The sequence below is a fragment of the Cherax quadricarinatus genome, chromosome 50 (genome assembly GCF_038502225.1).
Source record: "Cherax quadricarinatus isolate ZL_2023a chromosome 50, ASM3850222v1, whole genome shotgun sequence".
Classification (NCBI taxonomy): Eukaryota; Metazoa; Arthropoda; class Malacostraca; order Decapoda; family Parastacidae; genus Cherax; species Cherax quadricarinatus.
Window position 1 is genome coordinate 25,252,084 of NC_091341.1, and position 22,233 is coordinate 25,274,316.

At 36.5% G+C, this 22,233-nt stretch overlaps 1 protein-coding gene across 3 annotated transcripts in view; it reads right to left on the reverse strand.

Moving 5' to 3' along the window:
• Positions 1-619: 619 nt before the first annotated feature.
• LOC128695412 (uncharacterized) overlaps positions 620-22,233 on the reverse strand; it is a 28,895-nt gene continuing 7,281 nt past the window's right edge. For 2 of the 3 annotated variants that reach the window (XM_070095590.1, XM_070095588.1), the window contains 16 exons: positions 20,225-20,346; positions 19,716-19,830; positions 18,744-18,875; positions 18,234-18,356; positions 17,296-17,426; positions 15,911-16,001; positions 15,189-15,308; positions 10,637-10,727; positions 9,088-9,221; positions 8,150-8,280; positions 7,671-7,798; positions 7,086-7,188; positions 6,453-6,602; positions 5,294-5,479; positions 4,387-4,547; positions 620-3,196 (listed from right to left, as the gene is read on the reverse strand). In XM_070095590.1, coding sequence (XP_069951691.1) covers positions 3,087-3,196; positions 4,387-4,547; positions 5,294-5,479; positions 6,453-6,602; positions 7,086-7,188; positions 7,671-7,798; positions 8,150-8,280; positions 9,088-9,221; positions 10,637-10,727; positions 15,189-15,308; positions 15,911-16,001; positions 17,296-17,426; positions 18,234-18,356; positions 18,744-18,875; positions 19,716-19,830; positions 20,225-20,346 — 2,028 coding nt within the window. In that variant the 3' untranslated portion in view covers positions 620-3,086. The remainder of the gene's footprint in view (positions 3,197-4,386; positions 4,548-5,293; positions 5,480-6,452; positions 6,603-7,085; positions 7,189-7,670; positions 7,799-8,149; positions 8,281-9,087; positions 9,222-10,636; positions 10,728-15,188; positions 15,309-15,910; positions 16,002-17,295; positions 17,427-18,233; positions 18,357-18,743; positions 18,876-19,715; positions 19,831-20,224; positions 20,347-22,233) is intronic. The other variant, XM_070095589.1, reaches the window with a different exon arrangement.

Genomic DNA, 22,233 nt, shown 5'->3' on the forward strand with positions numbered 1-22,233 from the left:
GAAAGTGAACATAGAAAAGAGTAAGGTGATGAGGGTATCAAATGATTTAGATAAAGAAAAACTGGATAACAAATTGGGGAGGAGGAGTATGGAAGAAATGAATGTTTTCAGATACTTGGGAGTTGACGTGTTGGCGGATGGATTTATGAAGGATGAGGTTAATCATAGAATTGATGAGGGAAAAAATGTGAGTGGTGCATTGAGGTATATGTGGAGACAAAAAACATTATCTATGGAGGCAAAGAAGGGAATGTATGAAAGTATAGTAGTACCAACACTCTTATATGGGTGTGAAGCTTGGGTTGTGAATGCAGCAGCGAGGAGGCGGTTGGAGGCAGTGGAGATGTCCTGTCTAAGGGCAATGTGTGGTGTAAATATTATGCAGAAAATTCGGAGTGTGAAAATTCGGAGAAGGTGTGGAGTTAATAAAAGTATTAGCCAGAGGGCTTAAGAGGGGTTGTTGAGGTGGTTTGGTCATTTAGAGAGAATGGATCAAAGTAGAATGACATGGTGAGCATTTAAATCTGTAGGGGAAGGAAGGCGAGATAAGGGTCGTCCTCGAAAAGGTTGGAAGGAAGGGGTAAGGGAGGTTTTGTGGGCGAGGGGCTTGGACTTCCAGCAGGTGTGCATGAGCGTGTTCGATAGGAGTGAATGTAGACGAATGGTATTTGGGACCTGACAATCTGTTGGAGTGTGAGCAGGGTAATATTTAGTGAAGGGATTCAGGGAAACCGGTTATTTTTATATAGCCAGACTTGAGTCCTGGAAATGGGAAGTACAATGCCTGCACTCTAAAGGAGGGGTTTCAGGATATTAGCAGTTTGGAGGGATATGTTGTGTATCTTTATACGTATATGCTTCAAAACTGTTGTGTTCTGAGCACCTCTGCAAAAACAGTGATTATGTGTGAGGTGAAAGTGTTGAATGATGATGAAAGCATTTTCTTTTTGGGTCACCCTGCCTCGGTGGGAGACGGCCGATTTGTTAAAAAAAAAAAAATTACGGGTGTCAACTAGGAAAGACATTGAGGATGTGTTGAAAGAATTGCTATATATCGCAGACATTTTCCAATTTAGGTCCCTAGATAACTTAGAGAAGTGCTCATCTTGCATAATTCCAGGCTCTGACAGAAAGAGTTATTAAGGTTGTGTCATATGTAAATAATTTGCCAAAATCTTCTCATGCCATTTTTTTTTAACACACTGGCCATCTTCCACCGAAGTAAGTGACTCGAAAAAGAAGAAACATTTTTCAACATCATTCACTCTCACTGTCTTGCCAGAAGCATGCTGACATTACAGCTCAAATGCCCCTCCAAACTTCAGTATCCCCACCCCTCCTCTAGAGTGCACGCATTATGAAAAAGGGGCGAATATATTGCAGTTTGGAGGGGAATCTGAGCTGTAATGTTGGCACACCCCTGGCAACAAAGTGATAGAAATACTTTCAGCATCACTCACTCTAAATTTTCGAGTCACTCTACCTTGGTGGGGTGGTATGAACTGAGAGGGTCATCTGAAGTATGTTGTCTCTACACCTCTGGCAAGGCTCCTACTAAATGAATGATGGTATTTGCTCTGTGGGTTACTGTACCTTGATGGGTGACAGCCAGTAATGAAAAAAAAAAATTCTGATTAACAAGGTCTGGCTGTACAAAGAATATTTTTCATGCACCATAAAAAATGCAGTAACTAAAATATTACAAGTTATGCTATCTGTAATATGTGTCCCAACTCTTGAAATACAGCAAGGTTAGTTAAATAAATTTTGTTTCCCATAAATAGTCACAATACATACTTTCACACTTTTCTATACAAGAGTACCACTGCTGCCACAAATACTACTATTAAAGTAACAGTAAACTAGACTAAGCTGAGATATCTTACATTACTGCTTTAAGTAATCTAACTTGGACGACACTGCATACTATGCGGCTATTTTCCAATGGAAATAACTGTACCTTTACTAGAGCTTAATACTGTATTGATAATTCTGAATACAGGCAGGCCCCACAGGTTAAGTTCCAGGCTACTGCTGTAAAGTGAATCAATCTTTCTTCAGTTTCAAATGCATATAAAAGCCTGATAACATGTTTACACTATCATATATTAAATGAACGGCAGAGGCTTAAAATACATATATATAGTACACACATTACTTACCTTAAAATATTTTCATCCTTAGTTCACAGTGAGTTGTGAACATATTGTGGGAAGTCTGAATAAATGAAAAATGGGTAAAACTGAAAAGTGCTGTATTAGGGAAACACCGTAAAGCAAAGTGCTGTAAAACGGGGCCCTCCCGTACCTCTGTAAGTTTTGTTTCCAACTGTCTTCTTGTAAATGTGAACTAATTTCATAAACAACTTAGAGCAGGACAATTAGTATTAATGAACAACTACCTGGTATCACTATAAGTAAAATATTTTCTATCATAATTACTATTCAATATAAAATCATAATATTTTTGTACCAAAAATTAATACCATTCTATGTTTTGTACAAAGCTACACTACCTATGGAATGTCCCAGTCGAGTTTATGAATAACAAGAAAAAAAAGTTACATTCCCCTTACAGGTAGCCATGCCCACCTTGAAAAAAAATACCAAGCATGATATATCATTTAGGTTATTTCTATTTTATAGAATATATTATTAAACAAATTTTCTAGTAGGAAAATATTTGGTAATGTTTTATACTTGCATAGCTCATATTAAACAGTATTCAAATAGGACAAGGATGGTAGTAAGATAATGCTCAAATACATACAATGATTTAGACATTATGATCATTCCCTTCATTGCCCTGTTTGAGATTTTTGAGAATTACTGCATAGACTTATCATTTCATTTAAATTAATTTATAACGATTAAAAGGAAATTTGATAATTTGTAATTTATGGAGAATTTTCCTCTCAAAGTCAGTTTCTTATATCATCTAAGATATTAATTAGCCTTCTAACAATAATTACTCTTATCTCTCTTCTGTTTTCTTTCCTTAGGAATAGCTAGCCAAGGGTATAATCTTTCTGTGACATATTAATCACAGTCATCTATGAAAACCTCATGAGAGGTGCTTGAGAGTTCTCAGTAACAGTCCCGTACCCGTTGGTCATCAATATGAGATTGCTGTTCGCTTCCGTCCAGGAGAATGTCGTCCAATAATGAAACCATTTCATTAATTTGGTATTTGTTATCTGGAAAATCAGAATCAATATTTTGCATTAACCAGAATGAAAAATAACTGGAATTGCAAGATATTATTAAGAAAATGTCTTCAGAAGGAAAATGCTCTCTATTATCAAGCAGCGGTTGAGAGAAAAAAGCTATTAAAGCCAGAGGTCAGGTCAGGTGAAGAGAGGTTAGGAAGCAACCAAGGTCATAGCATTTATGTATCTTGAAGATTCAGCATTTTTTAACCAGTGGTTTGGTAAGCTGGGGGATGAAGAAGGATAGGTAAGGATGGAATGTGGAAAAAGTGGGTGGGAGGTGAGGAGAGGGGAGTAATAAGCATAAGTGTGTGTGTTCATGTGTGTGTGTGTGTGTGTGTTGTTTTATTCATGATAATTATTGGATGGGGTATACCACACCACCTGTCAGCGGCACACATGTATACAAGTTTCATACATGCATGGCAGTAAATTGGTAGTAGGTATAGTTTTTACTTTGAAGATTAGATTGTCTGACAGTTTAATGGGGGAAGGCAAGTACTTATAGAAACTAAGCTTGAAGTTGGTCAGATAATTTTGGTAGAAGACTACATTATGAGATGATTATGGACTTTAACACTGTTGTTTGTGTCAAGAAATCAAAACATTTTCTTTGTATTCTTTTGTATGTCAGAAAGTGAGTGACCAGTTTCACCAATGTACAGAATTGGAAAGACCAAGAGGAGCAGGAAATAGAATAAATATCAGAATTATCACTGGTAGCAAAGGTAGTAAGAACCAGATTGTTATAATGTGAATTTTTTTTTTTTTTTTTCAACAAGTCGGCCGTCTCCCACCGAGGCAGGGTGACCCAAAAAAGAAAGAAAATCCCCAAAAAGAAAATACTTTCATCATCATTCAACACTTTCACCACACTCGCACATTATCACTGTTTTTGCAGAAGTGCTCAGAATACAACAGTCTAGAAGCATACACATATAAAGATACACAACATATCCCTCCAAACTGCCAATATCCCAAGCCCCTCCTTTAAAGTGCAGGCATTGTACTTCCCATTTCCAGGACTCAAGTCCGACTATATGAAAATAATGTGAATATCTCAGGATAAATAAACTACATAACCTAATTATTTATCTTCTATATCCATCTATTCTCTACATTTCTTGTGTTTTTCAAAAAATCTTATTGTGCATAAATTTATCTTCATAAAAATTTACCTTCATTGATGCTATTGCACTGACAAAGACTCTCTATGCTTTGTAACAGACAGGAGAGTGGAAATGCTGGCTTCACTGCTGGAACATCTTCAAGCGTGAGAAGAAAAGCCCTAGAGTAGAGAGGACACTTGTCCATGGACTCACTAACTGATCGCTTAATTCTGTAATGCATGGAAAGATATGTAAGCAAAAAATTGACAGAAATAAAAAGAATACGAAAAACATGGAAGAAAGTAAAACGTGTTCTTTTTTCTTTTATTCTTGTCCTATTCACAAGCAGTATCGTAATTTATATAAAGTGCAACAAATGAGATTATTAACCTGTAAATGGTCCAAGCAGATTTATGTTCATATGCGCAGTGCTCCAAAAGTAGATCTACGCTTTTTTTTACATATTTTCAAATACATATAAAAAAAAAAAAAGTAGATCAAAGTTTTTTTACACGTTTTCAAATGTAAAAAAAAAAAAAAAAGATTACTTTTTTACATACTTTCAAATGTTGAAAAAACGTATATATACGTTTGGACCGTTTACGGGTTAATATATGGTTTGTTAACATTAGGGATTTACCCCAATATATCTTACAATAAAAATTTTTCCTGGTTTCACTTTCTCATCTCTTTTTTCTTGTTCTAAGCACCACTGAACCTTCCACCTATACAATAATATCTCTCATTCTGAATTTGCCTAAATTCTGAATTAAAATTTAAAATGTACAATGATCCCTGAAATTCTGAATTTAAAAAAAAAAGTAAAAATCCCAAATTTAATTTACACTAAGTATTGAAGAAATTATTTGACAGTCCACTAAACTACTCATATACGAGATATTACTAAGTAACATGAATAAAAATAAAAAAATTAAATGAACATGATCACTTGTTTAAAACAGGAGTCCAATCTTACTTTGTCACAGACTCCAGAGATGAAGAGCTAAGAATATCACTGATGGTTTTATCAATTTCATCTCTGAGTGTTTTAGACTGTGGGATGATGACAGCGGGATGACCAGCAACATTCACAACACTCGGAGCATCCACTTTCACGCGATCCTTGACTTTGGTATCTGCAATACTATTTTCCAACAGTTTTCTGAAAGTCATATGTACAATACTTCAGTTGAAAGTGCCAAAACATGGAAAATATTTACTAGGTGTGCAAAAATCTAAGTACAGTATAGGTACAGTACATGGTACATCTGATATGAAATTAAAACTCAATTACAGAAATTATGTAAACAAAGCTGCTTCATTTATTCCTTCAGAATCACAAGTACTTCTGTTATTGAAAATAAATGGTATAAAATACCAACACTATGGAAACAAACACATATGCAGTTTAATGTGATCCTTTATTGACAACGTTTCGCCCACACAGTGGGCTTTTTCAAGTCACAAACAGATCTGTTTGTGACTTGAAAAAACCCACTGTGTGGGCAAAACGTTGTCAATAAAGGATCACATTAAACTGCATATGTGTTTATGTTTCCACTTCTGTTATTAGACAAAAGGGAGCATTTTTATTACTAAAATGGTAATTATAAACCCTTATGTAGCACTATACAGGAAATTCAGTAGTTGTGACATCAGCAAAAAATATAAGTACGTAGTGTACAATCAACCTGTGATATCGAAACTGAGTGTGTGGATCATATTCACAGTCAGAATGTCATTTCAGGCAGATTACACAATGAAATTACAGCAGAACCCCCACATCCACTGATTCGGTATCTGCGGTTTCAGTTATCTACAATTTACTGTGGCCAAAAAATACCTCTTAATTTCACATAATAATGACTCAAAAGCACAAAAGTAGAAAAGATGGCAGTTCTTCAAAGCCTAAGAGAAACTGTGAAGTGCTTCTCATCAGTGAAAAAGTGATAATTCTCCACTTACTGTGCATAATTTATCAAATAAACTTTATAATAGGTATGTATAGGACTTATAGTGTTTGCTACTATCCGTATTTTTGGCATCCACAGCAGGTCCTTGGAACATATCCCCATGGATACGGGGGTCCTACTTTACTGAAGAAAACATATTTTAAAACATAGTCTATGACAAACCTAGTTTTGACATTGCCTTCCAAATGTATCTCATAACGTGTGACAAGTTCATTAATGAAGCAGAAAATTTCTCTGGCTTTAGCTGCTACACTGATCACCAGATCCTTCACACATGTCAGTAAAGAGCATAAGTAACCACACTCACAAATCCTGTAACACAATGAAAATATAAAGCTATATTTCTATACTTTATACTCCATGTCATTTACTGTATTGCCAAAAAAACAAAATCAACCAAAGCATTCCAGTTCACATCAGCTTCTGTACATTCAAGTATTAAGAATCAAAATAGTACCTTAAAACTGTCTACATGCATAATTATATATTATGCTACCTAGCCAAGACTAAGGTTGTGTGCACATAGCCACCTATCTAAGGAAAAAAAAGCATAATTGACAGATCTTTACATAGTACAATTTTTTATCATATTTATGTTAAATGTATTTTTTATTAATAGCACTAAAATTCAGTTCAACAAGTGAAAAATGACTAAAATTTATGAGACATTCTGGATAAATTGTCCAAAGTATCACCAGCAATACTGTAACAGACTGCTTTGAAGTTTATCAGTCTTATGATATGTAAGTATTATCAAGGGTTGATGTGTTAAAAACAAAATTATTTACAGCTTACCAAGTGAGAACAGTGTAAACAAGACTCCTCACTTTTTCTTTGTCTAGTTTTATAATCTTGCCTTTGCTAAATGTCACTTGGGGAAACTCTCCATCAACCATTCCTGGAAAAAAAAAATTGTTGATGAAAATGATCTGGTATAAAAAAAGTTGGTACTGTTCATTTATAAGTAAAATTTGATTGAAATATAAAGATATATTTTTAATGTAATGGCTGTCTCCTTGCCAAGACAGGGTGATCCAAAGAAGAAAACAGATTCACCAACAGGCACTCAATAGCAAATAATGGAAAATGAGGTAATTAGTCCCTCCACCTAGGATGAGAGACTGATTACCTCATCTTGTTCATGTATTGTAGTGATAAAGCCACAGGATGGCAAGACATCTACAAGTAAAGATACCCAAATATTGCACATATGTCTAAATCATCATAATTATTATTGGTGTAATAAGAAGTTCAGCAAGAGGCCACTACTCAAACATTGGTTCACAAGCTTCAACACACAGGAATAATCTTCTTTATGGTTTTAGTGAAATAAATGATGAGTCTTCAATGAGCACAATGGTGTTAAATAAATAGATTTACCTGATTTATTAAGAGTCCAAAGGATGTGAGTGTGAATAAATTCCAGAGATGTTATTCGTACCTCGTCATCCGGGTCTTCTGCAGAATGTTGTACAACTCTTACGACCAAACCATTTATTTCTTCTTGGCTGATTCCAACAAGGAATTTGTAAGGAAATATATTAAAATCTTTGACTATTTATCTTTATAAATTATTTACAAGAATTTTTAGCATATAAAAGGGCAACTTATGTCATGACACATTTTTATACACATGTCAAAGATCATTATAGAAAACTGTAATACCCAGTAGCTGATAAATAATGGTATGCTAAAATGCTTCTTGCAAATATTATCTCTAGTACCAAGAATATAAAAATCTGCTGCATAAAAAAGTGCAACTTATAATATACATTTAATTCCTATCATCCCAACTAACTTTCCTGGTAATGTTATCTATAAAGCAAGAGTAAATGACTGAACTGTAATCACAATCATACCTGTATTTGCCTGCCAAGAAAAGCTCTTGTACAAGAGTTAAGGCAGCTTTTCTAACAGTGGATTCTCCTTCCCGCAGTGAAAAAGTCAGCGCTTTATGTGCCAAATTCTCCTCCTTCAATTCTGTGTATACCTATATTCAAAAGTTAAGTATGCAAAAGACAAGGAAAACAAGGATAAAAGAAATATTTCATCATGATCAGTATTCTTCAAGTAGCCTATTAATACTTTCTTCCACTTCTACTATATGACACTTTATTATGTTAAATTATATTATCCATCTATCACTCCATTTACTCAGCTAATCCATGTCATCTTGCAAGGATTTAGTAATTTTTATCACTTATTTTGCACATAATCTTTGAAACATCCTCAGGTATTCATATACTTTTTCTGTTCCTTCTGTCAAGTCATTTACATAAAATCAGAAACATTTTCATGGCAAATACCAATTTCTATAGCATCCCTGTGGTGACATTTTCCCTGAGAACAATTTGCCTATTATCTCTGATTACATTTTTCTTTCAAACAGAAAATTTTCTCTTCTTCTTTCAACAAACCAGCTGTATCCCACCGAGGCTGGGTGGCCCAAGAAGAAAAACAAAAGTTTCTCTTATTAACTTTAGTAATGTATACAGGAGAAGGGGTTACTAGCCCCTTGCTCCTAGCATGTTAGTCACTTCTTATGATATGCATGGAGAAAATTTTCTCATTACATATTTTTTTTAGTTTATGAATTTGCAAGAAAATCCTAATATTTAACAATATTTAATGACTAGAATCTTCATACAAGGTCACATATGGCCTCTTCAGACAAAATAGTTGAAACTTTGAAAATAAAACTATATAAAATTCAAGGTAAAATAAAACATTCACATCATGATCTTGTTTTATTCATTAAAACAATTATTTTAGCAAAAAATACACTTGAGTAACATACCTTCTCGATGGATATTATATTTGCAAGGACATAGAAAGCACTGGCTCTTACATAGCCTTCAACATCCCCCAGAGCGGTCATAACAGCCAAGTTTAGTTTGTAGCGCAGCAGCCAGTCAACAAAGTGCGGATACTCTAGAAATTACATCAGCATCTCATTAGCAATAGGCGAGAAAATTTGAATACATATATAAAGTGAAACCTAACCACCACTTAACTACATATTTTAAGAATACACAGGCGCTCCTCGACTTACGATGGGTTTACAAGACAACAAACCCATCGTAAGTCGAAAATATTGTAAGTCAAATATGAATACATATTCTTCTTTCTTTCAACACACTGGCCGTATCCCACCAAGGCGGGGTGGCCCAAAAGGAAAAACAAAAGTTCCTCCCTTTTTTTTTTTTCAACAAACCGGCCGTATCCCACCAAGGGGTTACTAGCCCCTTGCTCCCGGCATTTTAGTCGCCTCTTACAACATGCATAGCTTACGAAGGAAGAATTCTGTTCCACTTCCCCATGGAGATAAGAGGAAATAAACAAGAACAAGAACTAAAAAGAAAATAGAAGAAAACCCAGAGGAATGTGTGTGTATATATATACTTGTACATGTATGTGTAGTGTGGCCTAAGTGTAAGTAGAAGTAGCAAGACGTACCTGAAATCTTGCATGTGTATGAGACAGAAAAAAAAGACACCAGCAATCCTACCATCGTGTAAAACAATTACAGGTTTCCGTTTTACACTCACTTGGCAGGACGGTAGTACCTCCCTGGGCGGTTGCTGTCTACCAACCTACTACCTAGAATGAACACATATATACTAAATAATTAAGTAAATAAAAAACTACTGTCACTGAATGAGTAAATTAACAAATAATCACTGTAATAATAATCACTGCTTCGGTGGGATGCAACTGGTTAGGTGAAAGAAGAACTAACTAAATACCAGTATTGAAAAGTAAATAAATCAATACAAGTTACAGACTTGCCATTTTCATACTTGGAATAATTGCACGTTTCATCTCCAATATAATTGCTTTTGCACCACTGTAAAGTCGAAATATCATAAGTCGAACCAGTGTAAGTCCAGGAGCACCCTTATACTCATAATACTGTATATCTGTTAATAGTTCAGGGGTTCACTGCCCCTCCACCCCTGTCTTAGACCAGACTGCACAGTTTGCAAAGGAAATACTATAGGAGGAAAAAATATATCAGCAGGTGTCATTTGCACATTGGTTAAAAAGGTGCTTTTTTTTTATTTGCTAAATAAGATATATTAATTATATGACATTCTCAGTTACTGAACAGATCAACTGTAATTAAAATATTAGGTAAATAAACTATAATACTACTTAGACAATAGAACAAATTACTAAATGTAAAAAGAAGAAAAGCTTTATAAAGATTTTTCTTTTTCAAGTCACACTACCTTGGTGGGAGATGACCAGTATGTAAAAAAAAAAAAAAAATCTAACTTCTGCAAAATTTTACTGTCAAAATAAGAGGATATTCAAGAAGATGATGCTAGTGATTTAGAACTTACTTTCTTTGGCTAGCTTCATGCAGGTGACAAGAATCTCTAATGCTGAGTCCCTCACCTCCCAGTCTCTGTCACCCAGGTATATACTTAGTACCTGAAAAGTGTTGGAAATGAATATACCAGTATAAGGAGAGACGAAAGGAGATTTGTAAAGAGGAGGATTGGATGAGAACAAATCACATTTCACCCATTCTTAACAGTAAAAATGAAGTTAAATTGGAAAAACCAAAGAAGTAATGTATGTTGTGAGTTAACTTCCTACTACACTATCATAATGACTTAACATTCAAACTATCATATTTGAAATAAAGTGTAAAAAATCTCTAATTCTTCAATGTCATTATGGCATTTTTAGATTATCAGTTTCTGATATTGTAATGGTATAACTAATTAATTAACTTCATTTATAAGTACTGGCTTTAATTTTAGATTTGTCTATATAATGTTCTATATTCAAAGGGATTCAGGGAAACTGGTTAGCTGGACTGGAGTCCTGGAGGTGGGAAGCACAGTGCTTACACTTGAAAGGAGGGGTTTGTGACATTTGCTATTTAGAGGGACATCTCAACTGTTGTACCTGCGTGCCTCTGGCAAGAGAGTGATAGTGTAAATAGTGTAATAATTTTTTTGGGGTCACCCTGCCTTGGTGGGAGATGGCCAGCATGTTAAAAAAATTAAATTCTAATGTGTAATTCATTTTTTTTTTAACAAGTCGGCCGTCTCCCACCGAGGCAGGGTGACCCAAAAAGAAAGAAACTCCCAAAAAAGAAAATACTTTCATCATCATTCAACACTTTCACTTCACTCACACATAATCACTGTTTTTGCAGAGGTGCTCAGAACACAACAGTTTTGAAGCATATACGTATAAAGATACACGACATATCCCTCCAAACTGCTAATATCCCAAATCCCTTCTTTAGAGTGCAGGCATTGTACTTCCCATTTCCAGGACTCAAGTCCGACTATATAAAAATAACCAGTTTCCCTGAATCCCTTCACTAAATATTACCTTGCTCACACTCCAACAGATCGTCAGGTCCCATATACCATTTGTCTCCATTCACTCCTATCGAATGCGCTCATGCATGTCTGCTGGAAGTCCAAGCCCCTTGCCCACGAAACCTCCCTTACCCCTTCCTTCCAACCTTCTCGAGGACGACCCCTACCCCGCCTTCCTTACCCTACAGATTTATATGCTCTCCATGTCCTTCTACTTTGATCCATTCTCTCTAAATGACCAAACCACCTCAACAACCTCTCTTCAGCCCTCTGACTAATGCTTTTATTAACTCCACACCTTCTCCTAATTTCCACACTCCGAATTTTCTGCATAATATTTACACCCCACATTGCCCTTACACAGGACATCTCCACTGCCTCCAACCACCTCCTCGCTGCTGCATTCACAACCCAAGCTTCACACCCATATAAGAGTGTTGTACTACTATACTTTCATACATTTCCTTCTTTGCCGCCATAGATAACGTTTTTTGTCTCCACACATACCTCAACGCACCACTCACCTTGTTTCCCTCATCAATTCTATGATTAATCTCATGCTTCATAAATCCATCCGCTGACATGTCAACTCCCAAGTATCTGAAAACATTCACTTCTTCCATACTCTTCCTCCCCAATTTGATATCCAGTTTTTATCTAAATCATTTGATACCCTCATCACCTTACTCTTTTCTATGTTCACTTTCAACTTTCTACCTTTACACACACTCCCAAACTCATCCACTAACCTCTGCAATTTTTCTTTAGAATCTCCCATAAGCACAGTATCATCAGCAAAAAGCAACTGTGTCAATTCCCATTTTGTATTTAATTCCCCATAATTTAATCCCACCCGTCTCTTGAACACCCTAGCATTTACTTCTTTTACAACCCCATCTATAAATATATTAAACAACCATGATGACATTACACATCCCTGTCTAAGACCTACTTTTACTGGGAAGTAGTCTCCCTCTCTTCTACACACCCTAACTTGAGCCTCACTATCTTCATAAAAACTCTTTACAGCATTTAGTAACTTACTACCTATTCCATATACTTGCAACATCTGCCACATTGCTCCCCTATCCACTCTATCATATGCCTTTTCTAAATCCATAAATGCAATAAAAACTTCCCTACCTTTATCTAAATACTGTTCATATATATGCCTCAATATAAACACTTGATCTACACATCCCCTACCCACTCTGAAACCTCCTTGCTCATCCATAATCCTACATTCTGTCTTACCTCTAATTCTTTCAATTATAACCCTACCATAAATTTTTCCTGGTATACTCAGTAAACTTATTCCTCTATAATTTTTACAATCTCTTTTGTCCTCCTTCCCTTTATATAAAGGGACTATACATGCTCTTTGCCAATCCCTAGGTACCTTCCCCTCTTTCATACATTTATTAAACAAAAATACCAACCACTCCAACACTATATCCTCCCCTGCTTTTAACATTTCTGTCATGATCCCATCAGTTCCAGCTGCTTTACCCCCTTTCATTCTACGTAATGCCTCACGCGCCTCCCCCACACTCACATTCTGTTCTTCTTCACTCCTAAAAGATGGTATACCTCCCTGGCCAGTGCATGAAATTACCACTTCCCTTTCTTCGTCAACATTTAAAAGTTCCTCAAAATATTCTCGCCATCTACCCAAAACCTCCGTCTCCCCATCTACTAACTCCCCTACTCTGTTTTTAACTGACAAATCCATTCGTTCTCAAGGCTTTCTTAACTTGTTTAACTCACTCCAAAAATTTTTCTTATTTTCATTAAAATTTCTTGACAGTACCTCTCCCACTCTATCATCTGCTCTCCTTTTGCACTCTCTTCACCTTTCTTTTACTCTCCATATACTCTACTCTTCTTATAACACTTCTGCTTTGTAAAAACCTCTCATAAGCTAACTTTTTCTCTTTTATCACACCCTTTAATTCTTCATTCCACCAATCACTCCTCTTTCCTCCTGTGCCCACCCTTCTATAACCACAAACTTCTGTCCCACATTCTAATACTGCATTTTTAAAACTATTCCAACCCTCTTCAACCCCCCCCACTACTCATACTTGCACCAGTCCACCTTTCTGCCAATAGTTGCTGATATCTCACCCGAACTTCCTCCTCCCTTAGTTCATACACTTTCACCTCCCTCTTGCTTGTTGTTGTCATTTTCCTCTTTTCCCATCTACCTCTTACTCTAACTGTAGCTACAACTAAATAATGATCCGATATATCAGTTGCCCCTCTATAAACGTGTACATCCTGGAGCCTACCCATTAACCTTTTATCCACCAATACATAATCTAACAAACTACTTTCATTACGTGCTGTATCATACCTTCTATATTTATTTATCCTCTTCTTCATAAAATATGTATTACTTATTACCAAACCTCTTTCTACACATAGCTCAATTAAAGGCTCCCCATTTCCATTTACCCCTGGCACCCCAAATTTACCTACTACTCCCTCCACAACATTTTTGCCCACTTTAGCATTGAAATCCCCAACCACCATTACTCTCACACTTGGTTCAAAACTCCCCACGCATTCACTCAACATTTCCCAAAATCTCTCTCTCTCCTCTACACTTCTCTCTTCTCCAGGTGCATATACGCTTACTATAACCCACTTTTCACATCCAACCTTTATTTTACTCCACATAATCCTTGAATTAATACATTTATAGTCCCTCTTTTCCTGCCATAACTTATCCTTCAACATATTGCTACTCCTTGTATAGCTTTAACTCTATTTGAAACCCCTGACCTAATCCCATTTATTCCTCTCCATTGAAACTCTCCCACCCCCTTCAGCTTTGTTTCACTTAAAGCCAGGACATCCAGCTTCTTCTCATTCATAACATCCACAATCATCTCTTTCTTATCATTTGCACAACATCCACGCACATTCAGACTTCCCACTTTGACAATTTTCTTCTACTTATTCTTTTTAGTAATTATTACAGGAAAAGGGGTTACTAGCCCATTGTTCCTGGCATTTTAGTTAACTTTTACAACACGCATGGCTTATGGAGGAAAGATTCTAATTCCACTTCCCCATGGATATAAAAGGAAAAGTAATAAGACCAAGAACTATTAAGATAAAATCAAAGAAAACTCAGATGAGTGTGTATAAATAAACATGTACATGTATGTGTAGTGTGACCTAAGTGTAAGTAGAAGTAGCAAGACGTACCTGTAATCTTACATATTTATGAGACAGACAAAAGACACCAGCAATCCTACCATCATGTAAAACAATTACAGGCTTTCGTTTCACACTCGCTTGGCAGGATGGTGGTACCCCCCTGGGTGATTGCTGTCTACCAACCTACCACTATAATACTTATGAAAGATAAATACTGAAGAAGGGGTGGAGATATGTTGCAGTTTTTGAACCGTAGTATTGGTAAGCCTCTGCCAAGACAGTGATGGGGTGAGTGATGTAGAAAATGTTTCTTCATTTTCAGGTCACCCAACAGCAGTGGGAAACGGCTGATGTGTTAAAAAAAAATACTAAACACTATACATACCCTGCCCATAAGTTCAACGCTGTTGTTCTCCATCTGCTCACTGTTCACCAACATTGACATGACTGGTGGTATAAAGCCACTGATACAAGAGTTCATGGCCTTCAGTGTGCACACTTTAACCTGAAAGTTGAAAACTATATCATTAAACAGAACGAGGTAATTGACATAACCCTCAAAATTAATGACTGCCATTCTCTTACCTGAAGTAGAGGGGAGAGGACAAGCAGACAGAAATAAGTGGGTAGTACATGAATGCTCAGACAATACATGTGCAGTTTTGGAAAAAAAATATCTCTAAAATTAAAAGGACATTCTTTTGCAAATATTTTGATACCAAAGATAAGCCAATTCAATCCAAAAACATCAGCTGGGACCCCCCACAAGACTCAGAAGCCACCATCAACCAGGCTGTGATGGATATGTGGGGCTGCCGGCCACCAGCAGCAACAGCCTGGTTGACCAGGCTAGCACCCGATGAGCCTGGAGCATGGCTGGACTCCAGAAACTCATCAAAGGTAAGGTACCATCAAGAATACAACAGACAGGAAAGGCAACAAAAGCTGTGAGCCCACCAGGGCTGGTTATACAGAAATGCATTTTTCAGATCAAAGAATGTGTGTTTACCGAAGAGATCACTTTAGATAAAGTATATTTCAACTCCAAATAGCCATGAACATAACCACTTCTGTAACCACAAACTGGTAAATGCAAATAGTACTGACCTGTGGGGAAATGCCTGGAATATTTACAACATCACATAACTTGGCCATCAGACACACAGAAGCATAACACTTTCTCCAGTCCATGTTAAATCTGCAAAAAAGGTACTGACAATTTTTATACAGTTCTACATGGACTAGCAATGTTTTTAACATAAGTCATCAAAGAAAAATGCTTGTCCCGCTGTTATTAAAAAAAAAAAATGATTATGCCACCTGCTGATAGTCCTGGCAATCATCACTCAAGTGATCCAGTCTCAGACCAAGGCTCTTGACTGATGGTCTTGTTAAACAAACTGTTGGTGCTCACTGCACACAGTCTAGCATAGAAAATGTAGCTTGGCAAATTAAGAAACTTGGCAAGTTTTCCCTTGAAGTCAGTTAAGAGTCTACTGGCAACTTCCCAATTTACAGACTTTGCTTAAAATGCTCTTGCTTTATTACAAATTATGTTTCACTCTGGAAGCTTGTTTCACTGTTGGAGCGTGAGCAACGTAACATTTATGGAGGGATTCAGGAAAACTGGTTAGACAAACTTGAGCCCTGAAGGTGGAAGTACAGTGATTACACTTTGAAGAAGAGGTAAGGATGTTGCAGTTCAGATGGTCATCAGAAATGTGATGACAGCGTACGTCGGGCAAGTCAGCAATTGAATGAATTATAGTGAATGAATTTTTTTGTTTTTTTTTTGCCACTCTTCCTCAGTGAAAGACAGTTGGTGTATTAAAAAATAAGAAACAAATAAAATGACACTAATCTCCTTTTCATTTTTACTTCCCTAGGAGTTGCAATGATTTCCAGAATACAAAAGTGGAAGACAAATTTCTGTTAGCTACAAATATTTTCAGGTTTAACATCAGTCTATGAAAAGTGATAATGTATACATGTATTTAAGTAACTGAGAAAGGGTTGTTTAAATGGTCTGGACATTTAGAAAGGCTGGAGCAGAACAAGTTGGCAAAGAAGGTATATAAATCCATGATGGATGGAAGGAGCAGGAAATATCCCAGGAAGAGTTGGAAGGAAGGGATGGAGAAGGTTTTGAGTGATACTGGCTTGATTATTGCACAGAAATATGCCAGTGTGTTAAAATCAGTTTAAGTGAAAACAAGTAGTATTTGGGATTTGATGAGCTGCTTTTAAAAGTAAGAAGCACGGTGCCTGGACTCTGAAGGTTGAGCAGGGATAGTCTAGACTGTGGTGTGATTTGAACTATGATGTCCATGCATTACTGGTAAGACAGCTATTAAATGAATGAGAGCGCATATATTTTCTTCTTTGGGTCATCCTACTCTGATGTGAAGCAACTGATGTAGTAAAAAACAGAAAAAACAATGAAGATAAAAGATGGTGAATAGAAGAAAGAGAGACATGATGCTAAATCATACTTTTCTACCAGCTCCCGCAGTCCATCAATTACTGCTCTCTGTAGAGCTGAATGATACCTCATCGGAGAATAATCGAAGTCTTGTGAACTCAGCAGAAACACCAACCCTTGGAAGACTGTCACTGCACATGTCTGCAAGAAAAATATAGTATATTTATATCACAGATTCACTACTTTACAATACACAACTAATATTTTATTCAGAAACTGTTAGTTAAAAAAAACTTGATAATGTAACATGAGCACAGCTGTTATATATGATTATTTTAATTCATTGTGAAGCAATAAACCTATAAGGGTTACATATGGCATGATTAAATGGTAGTAATCAGGTCTGATCCAAGGAAGAGGAAGGCAGCTCCAATTCATCAGATCAAGAGCCCTTCATTATTAAGGCACTTTCTCCTTGAAGGGCAGCTGGTGCATAAAATGTTCATCATTATTTACAGAATCCTAACATAATGCATTGTTAAGATTTCTTAAGTAAAACTACATAAAAAAAAAAATTGCTACTGAAAATAGCAAAAATATGCTCCTCAGTAAACATGGGTATTTTGCTACGACTGAAAAACATCAGTACAACTACTATGACATTAAACTGTGAAGTTCACATATTTAGTGGGGGGGGGGGGGGTGAAGTCTCCCTGTTGCTTGATCATACATTAAGTGTAACAAATTTATGCATTATGGCATTTATTGGTGATATTTTTATGTTGTACCTGGTTAAAATTAATTGACATTAACCTAACCTAAATTGGGAATGCAGAGAAATTGGCTTAAGCATACAGTTAATAAAAAATAGCATTGGTATTAGAAAAACAGGTTGAAAATAAGTCAATTACTTTCCCAGAATATAACATCTGATAAGAAGTGTTTTAATGGAGGTGAATGAAAAGTACAATTATCATGAAAGAACTAAGAAAACAATGGAGCATTTACTTGATTGAGATACTCTGTAGCACCTGTGAAAGTTGAGATACACACAACAGCCAGGCGGATGGCCTCGTGTGGGTCCTTATCTAGTGATTCAACAATCTGCTTCTCCAGCTTGGATGCCTCAACCTAAAAAGAAAATCAGAACTTGTTGAAAAGAAAAATTAATTTTAGAAAATAGAGTATTTATTAATTGAGCCTCTTGAAGGATTTAATAGAAGACAAAGAGATGAAGAATCTTAGAATGATTTTTTTTAACAAAAAAGCAGTTTCCCGCAAAGGCAGAGTGACCTGAACAAGAAGAAACGCTTTCAAAGTTTTTCTTATTTTTACATTTAGAAATTTATACAGGAGAAGGGGTTACTAGATCCTTGCTGCTGGCATTTTAGTCACCTCTTATGACACGCTTGGCTTCTGGAGGAAGGATTTTTCTCCAGTTCCCCATACATTATATACTATCTTAATATTCAGAGACTATTATTATTTCTGTGAAGTGCTAAACCTCAAGCTTCTTACCTTGATGTCTTCTTTGACATTAATGCGACTATGAATCTCATCATTCCATTTTAACATAACTTCTCTTTTCTTTGGACACTCTTTATATAAGTCATCCAGGGAAGATCGGTAGAGTACAAGTATTGAAGTTACCTGAGGATATTACAATATTGTAAATTACTTATGATGCAAAGCTTGGAAAAAAGTGTCATAAACACTCCCTGATGAAAAGTGAGAAAGCTTTTGGACATAAATATGAACCCATGGCAAGGTAGACCTAAAGCTAGCAGACCAGTGCACTATCCACTGTACCATGCTGGTCTAACAAGATTCGTGCAAATAGGTGTATTTCTATAGACCATAAGAACATTAACATTGGTCCCACTGTGACCATAATGCTGGTTTTTACAGACAATTATCAACAACACAGTTGTGAAATGTATAGTAGAGGGGAAGACGCACTAGCCTGCTAGTTTTACCACTGGCTTGAAATGGGTTGAAACCCTCAGAACTTTGAGTTATTTACAACTGTCATTACAATTTTATGACTCAACCTCAGTCAGAAGGTTGAAGAGGCTCTCTGACTGTGATGCATATTTCTGTGAAAGGGGGTTTCACTCTGTTATGGCATACTGTAAGCTACTTAAAAAACAAAAGAAAGAATTATAACAATACTATTATTGCACTTGCATATACCTGAGCAAAAAGTTATAAGTGCTTACATATAGAAAGAAAAAAACAAATAATTTAATTAAGGAAGTAAGTCTTGAGATATGCGACAGTACTGTAATATGTTGCATTTGCATATATGCAATATAACATCACTGAACTAAACATGCTGAGGACAGACACTCTTTCATTACTGAATTCTATATTTATTAATGAAATAGAGCTAAATACTATACAGTTATAAAATATGTTTTTCAACAATGATTTTTGTAATACAGTGAAAAAACTGAATGAGAAAATAAAAGTATCTTTTAACATTCCTACCTGGAAGTTTGTGACAATGTGGAGCAAGGCTTCGACTGAGGTCAAGTCAATATCCTTGGTGTCCTTCAGGTTTTGCACCATAATCATCCAGTACTTGTGAGTGTTGACAGATGACCTGATGACAGACAATTTCAGGCACAACATTATCAACAGAGAATGAAGACAGTCTCATTACTAACCCCAATATCTACGTATTTCACTTGATAACCTATTGACAAGTCAATAATACTAGCAAGTGATTGAAAAATGACTGGGTAAAATTCTACATGGAGTCATGCTCTTAAAGCAAGAAGTTCCCAAGGGAACAAAGAAAAACAAAATACCACGACAGTTGTTTTGCACCAAGGTATGGTGACTCAAGAGACGGAAATGCATTCACCATCATTCACTCATCTGCTGAATGAATGATGGTGAATGTGTTTCCTTCTTTGGGCTGCCCTGTTTGGTGGAAAACAGCCAATGTTGTAAAAAAATAAGAAAGGATTAGAAAGACATTGTCTTTTTCTCACCTGAGAAAGGATTCAATGTAGCCCTTCTCTAACAGCAGACGGGTAAGCGATATCATGTCCCAACATAAGGAATCCAGTAAAAACTGCTCTAAAATGCCATAGCCCATCAACTGTTCCTGGAACTTAAGTATAAATACCACAATGCAGTCACAAGTGAATACTGTACCACTATAAATTTAGTGAACCACCTAACTGTAATTTTTTGAGAGTTTTATACAGGCAGGCCCTGCTTTACTGAGCTTCGCTTTTCAGTGTTTTTTGCTAATGCAGAGGTTTTCAATTATACCCATTCTTCATTTATTCAGACTTCCTACAATACATATATTGACCACTCACTATAAGCCAGGACAAAAATATTTTAAGGTAAGTAATGTGTCCTAGGTAGTAGGTTGGTAGACAGCAACCACCCAGGGAGGTACTATTGTCCTACCAAGCGCAAGATTTCAGGTACGTCTTGCTACTTCTACTTAAGTCACATGTATGTACAAGCATATATATACACACCCCTCTGGGTTTTCTTCTATTTTCTTACTAGTTCGTATTTTGGTTTATTTTCTCTTATCTCCATGGGAAAGTGGAACAGAATTCTTCCTCCATAAGCCATGCGTGATGTAAGAGGTAGCTAAAATGCCAGGAGCAAGGGCCTAGTAACCCTTTCTCCTGTGTACATTAGTAAAGTTAAATATAGAAACTTTTGTTTTTCTTTTAGGGCCACCCTGTTTCAGTGGGATACTGCCAGTGTGTTGAAAGAAGAATAAGGATTGTGTGTACTGTACATGCCTTTTTCAGATCTAGCTCTATTGCTCACTTAATACATGATAGTGTAAACATGTTATCAGGCTTTTCTATGCATTTTAAATTGAAAAAAGGTTGTTTCACCAGTTATATATATATATATATATATAAACATTGTCTCTATGTCCACAGCAGGACTCGAACCTGCTAACTCTGTATCAGAGTCCACAGTACTTTACCACTGAGCTAGACCCAAGATAAGTATGGGCGCTTAGTCGAAGTTAAGCGATGTTTTTGCTTTACAGCAGCAGCCCGGAACCCCACTTGCTGTAAAAACGGGGCCCTCCTGTATTAGGAATTGCGATTTAGATTCATTTCTTTGTAGCTCTGCATGTATTATATCCAGTATTATATATACATAAAATGGCAGAAGCTTGGAAGATGCTAGTTATCTCCCTCTAGTACAACTAATAACAAACTAATATTTTATCTAGTTTTTCTGAAATATGTACTGTTTTTGATTATCAATTTAATAATGCCAGTCAAATCATATTTGTGTTTTTCTTCCTCCTTCCCTAAGTTGTAACTAGCACTACACAGTATACTGTACATCAATCCCTTGTATTAACAGGGTTTGAATAATTTATATTAAGAATTTTGTCTCTCCTAGTAAACATTATATCTAGTGAGCTTAGAATAAGTTGTAATAAACAACTGTCAATGAATAAACAGAAAGATGGACTGGGGGCATGAACCACAGTCTGCAAATTGACAGTGGAGATGGTATAGCATCAGACTGTCAATTTACAGACTAAGGTTCACATCCCCTGTACATTATTTTGTTTATTCATTATATCTAATACTGAGAGAGAGTGAGAGAGAGTGAGAAAGAGAGAGAGTGAGAGAGTGAGAGAGTGAGAGAGTGAGAGAGTGAGTGAGTGAGTGAGTGAGTGTGTGAGTGTGTGTGTGTGTGTGTGTGTGTGTGTGTGTGAGTGTGTGTGTGTGTGAGTGTGTGTGTGTGAGTGTGTACGTACTCGCCTATTTGTGGTTGCAGGGGTCGAGTCACAGCTCCTGGCCCCGCCTCTTCGCTGATTGCTACTGTGTGTGTGTGTGTGTGTGTGTGTGTGTGTGTGTGTGTGTGTGTGTGTGTGAGCGTGCGCGAGTGTGCGCGCGTGTGTGCACATGTGTGTGCGTGTGTGTGCGTGTGTGTGCGTGTGTGTGCGTGTGTGTGCGTGTGGGTGCGTGCGTGCGTGTGTGTGCGTGTGTGTGCGTGT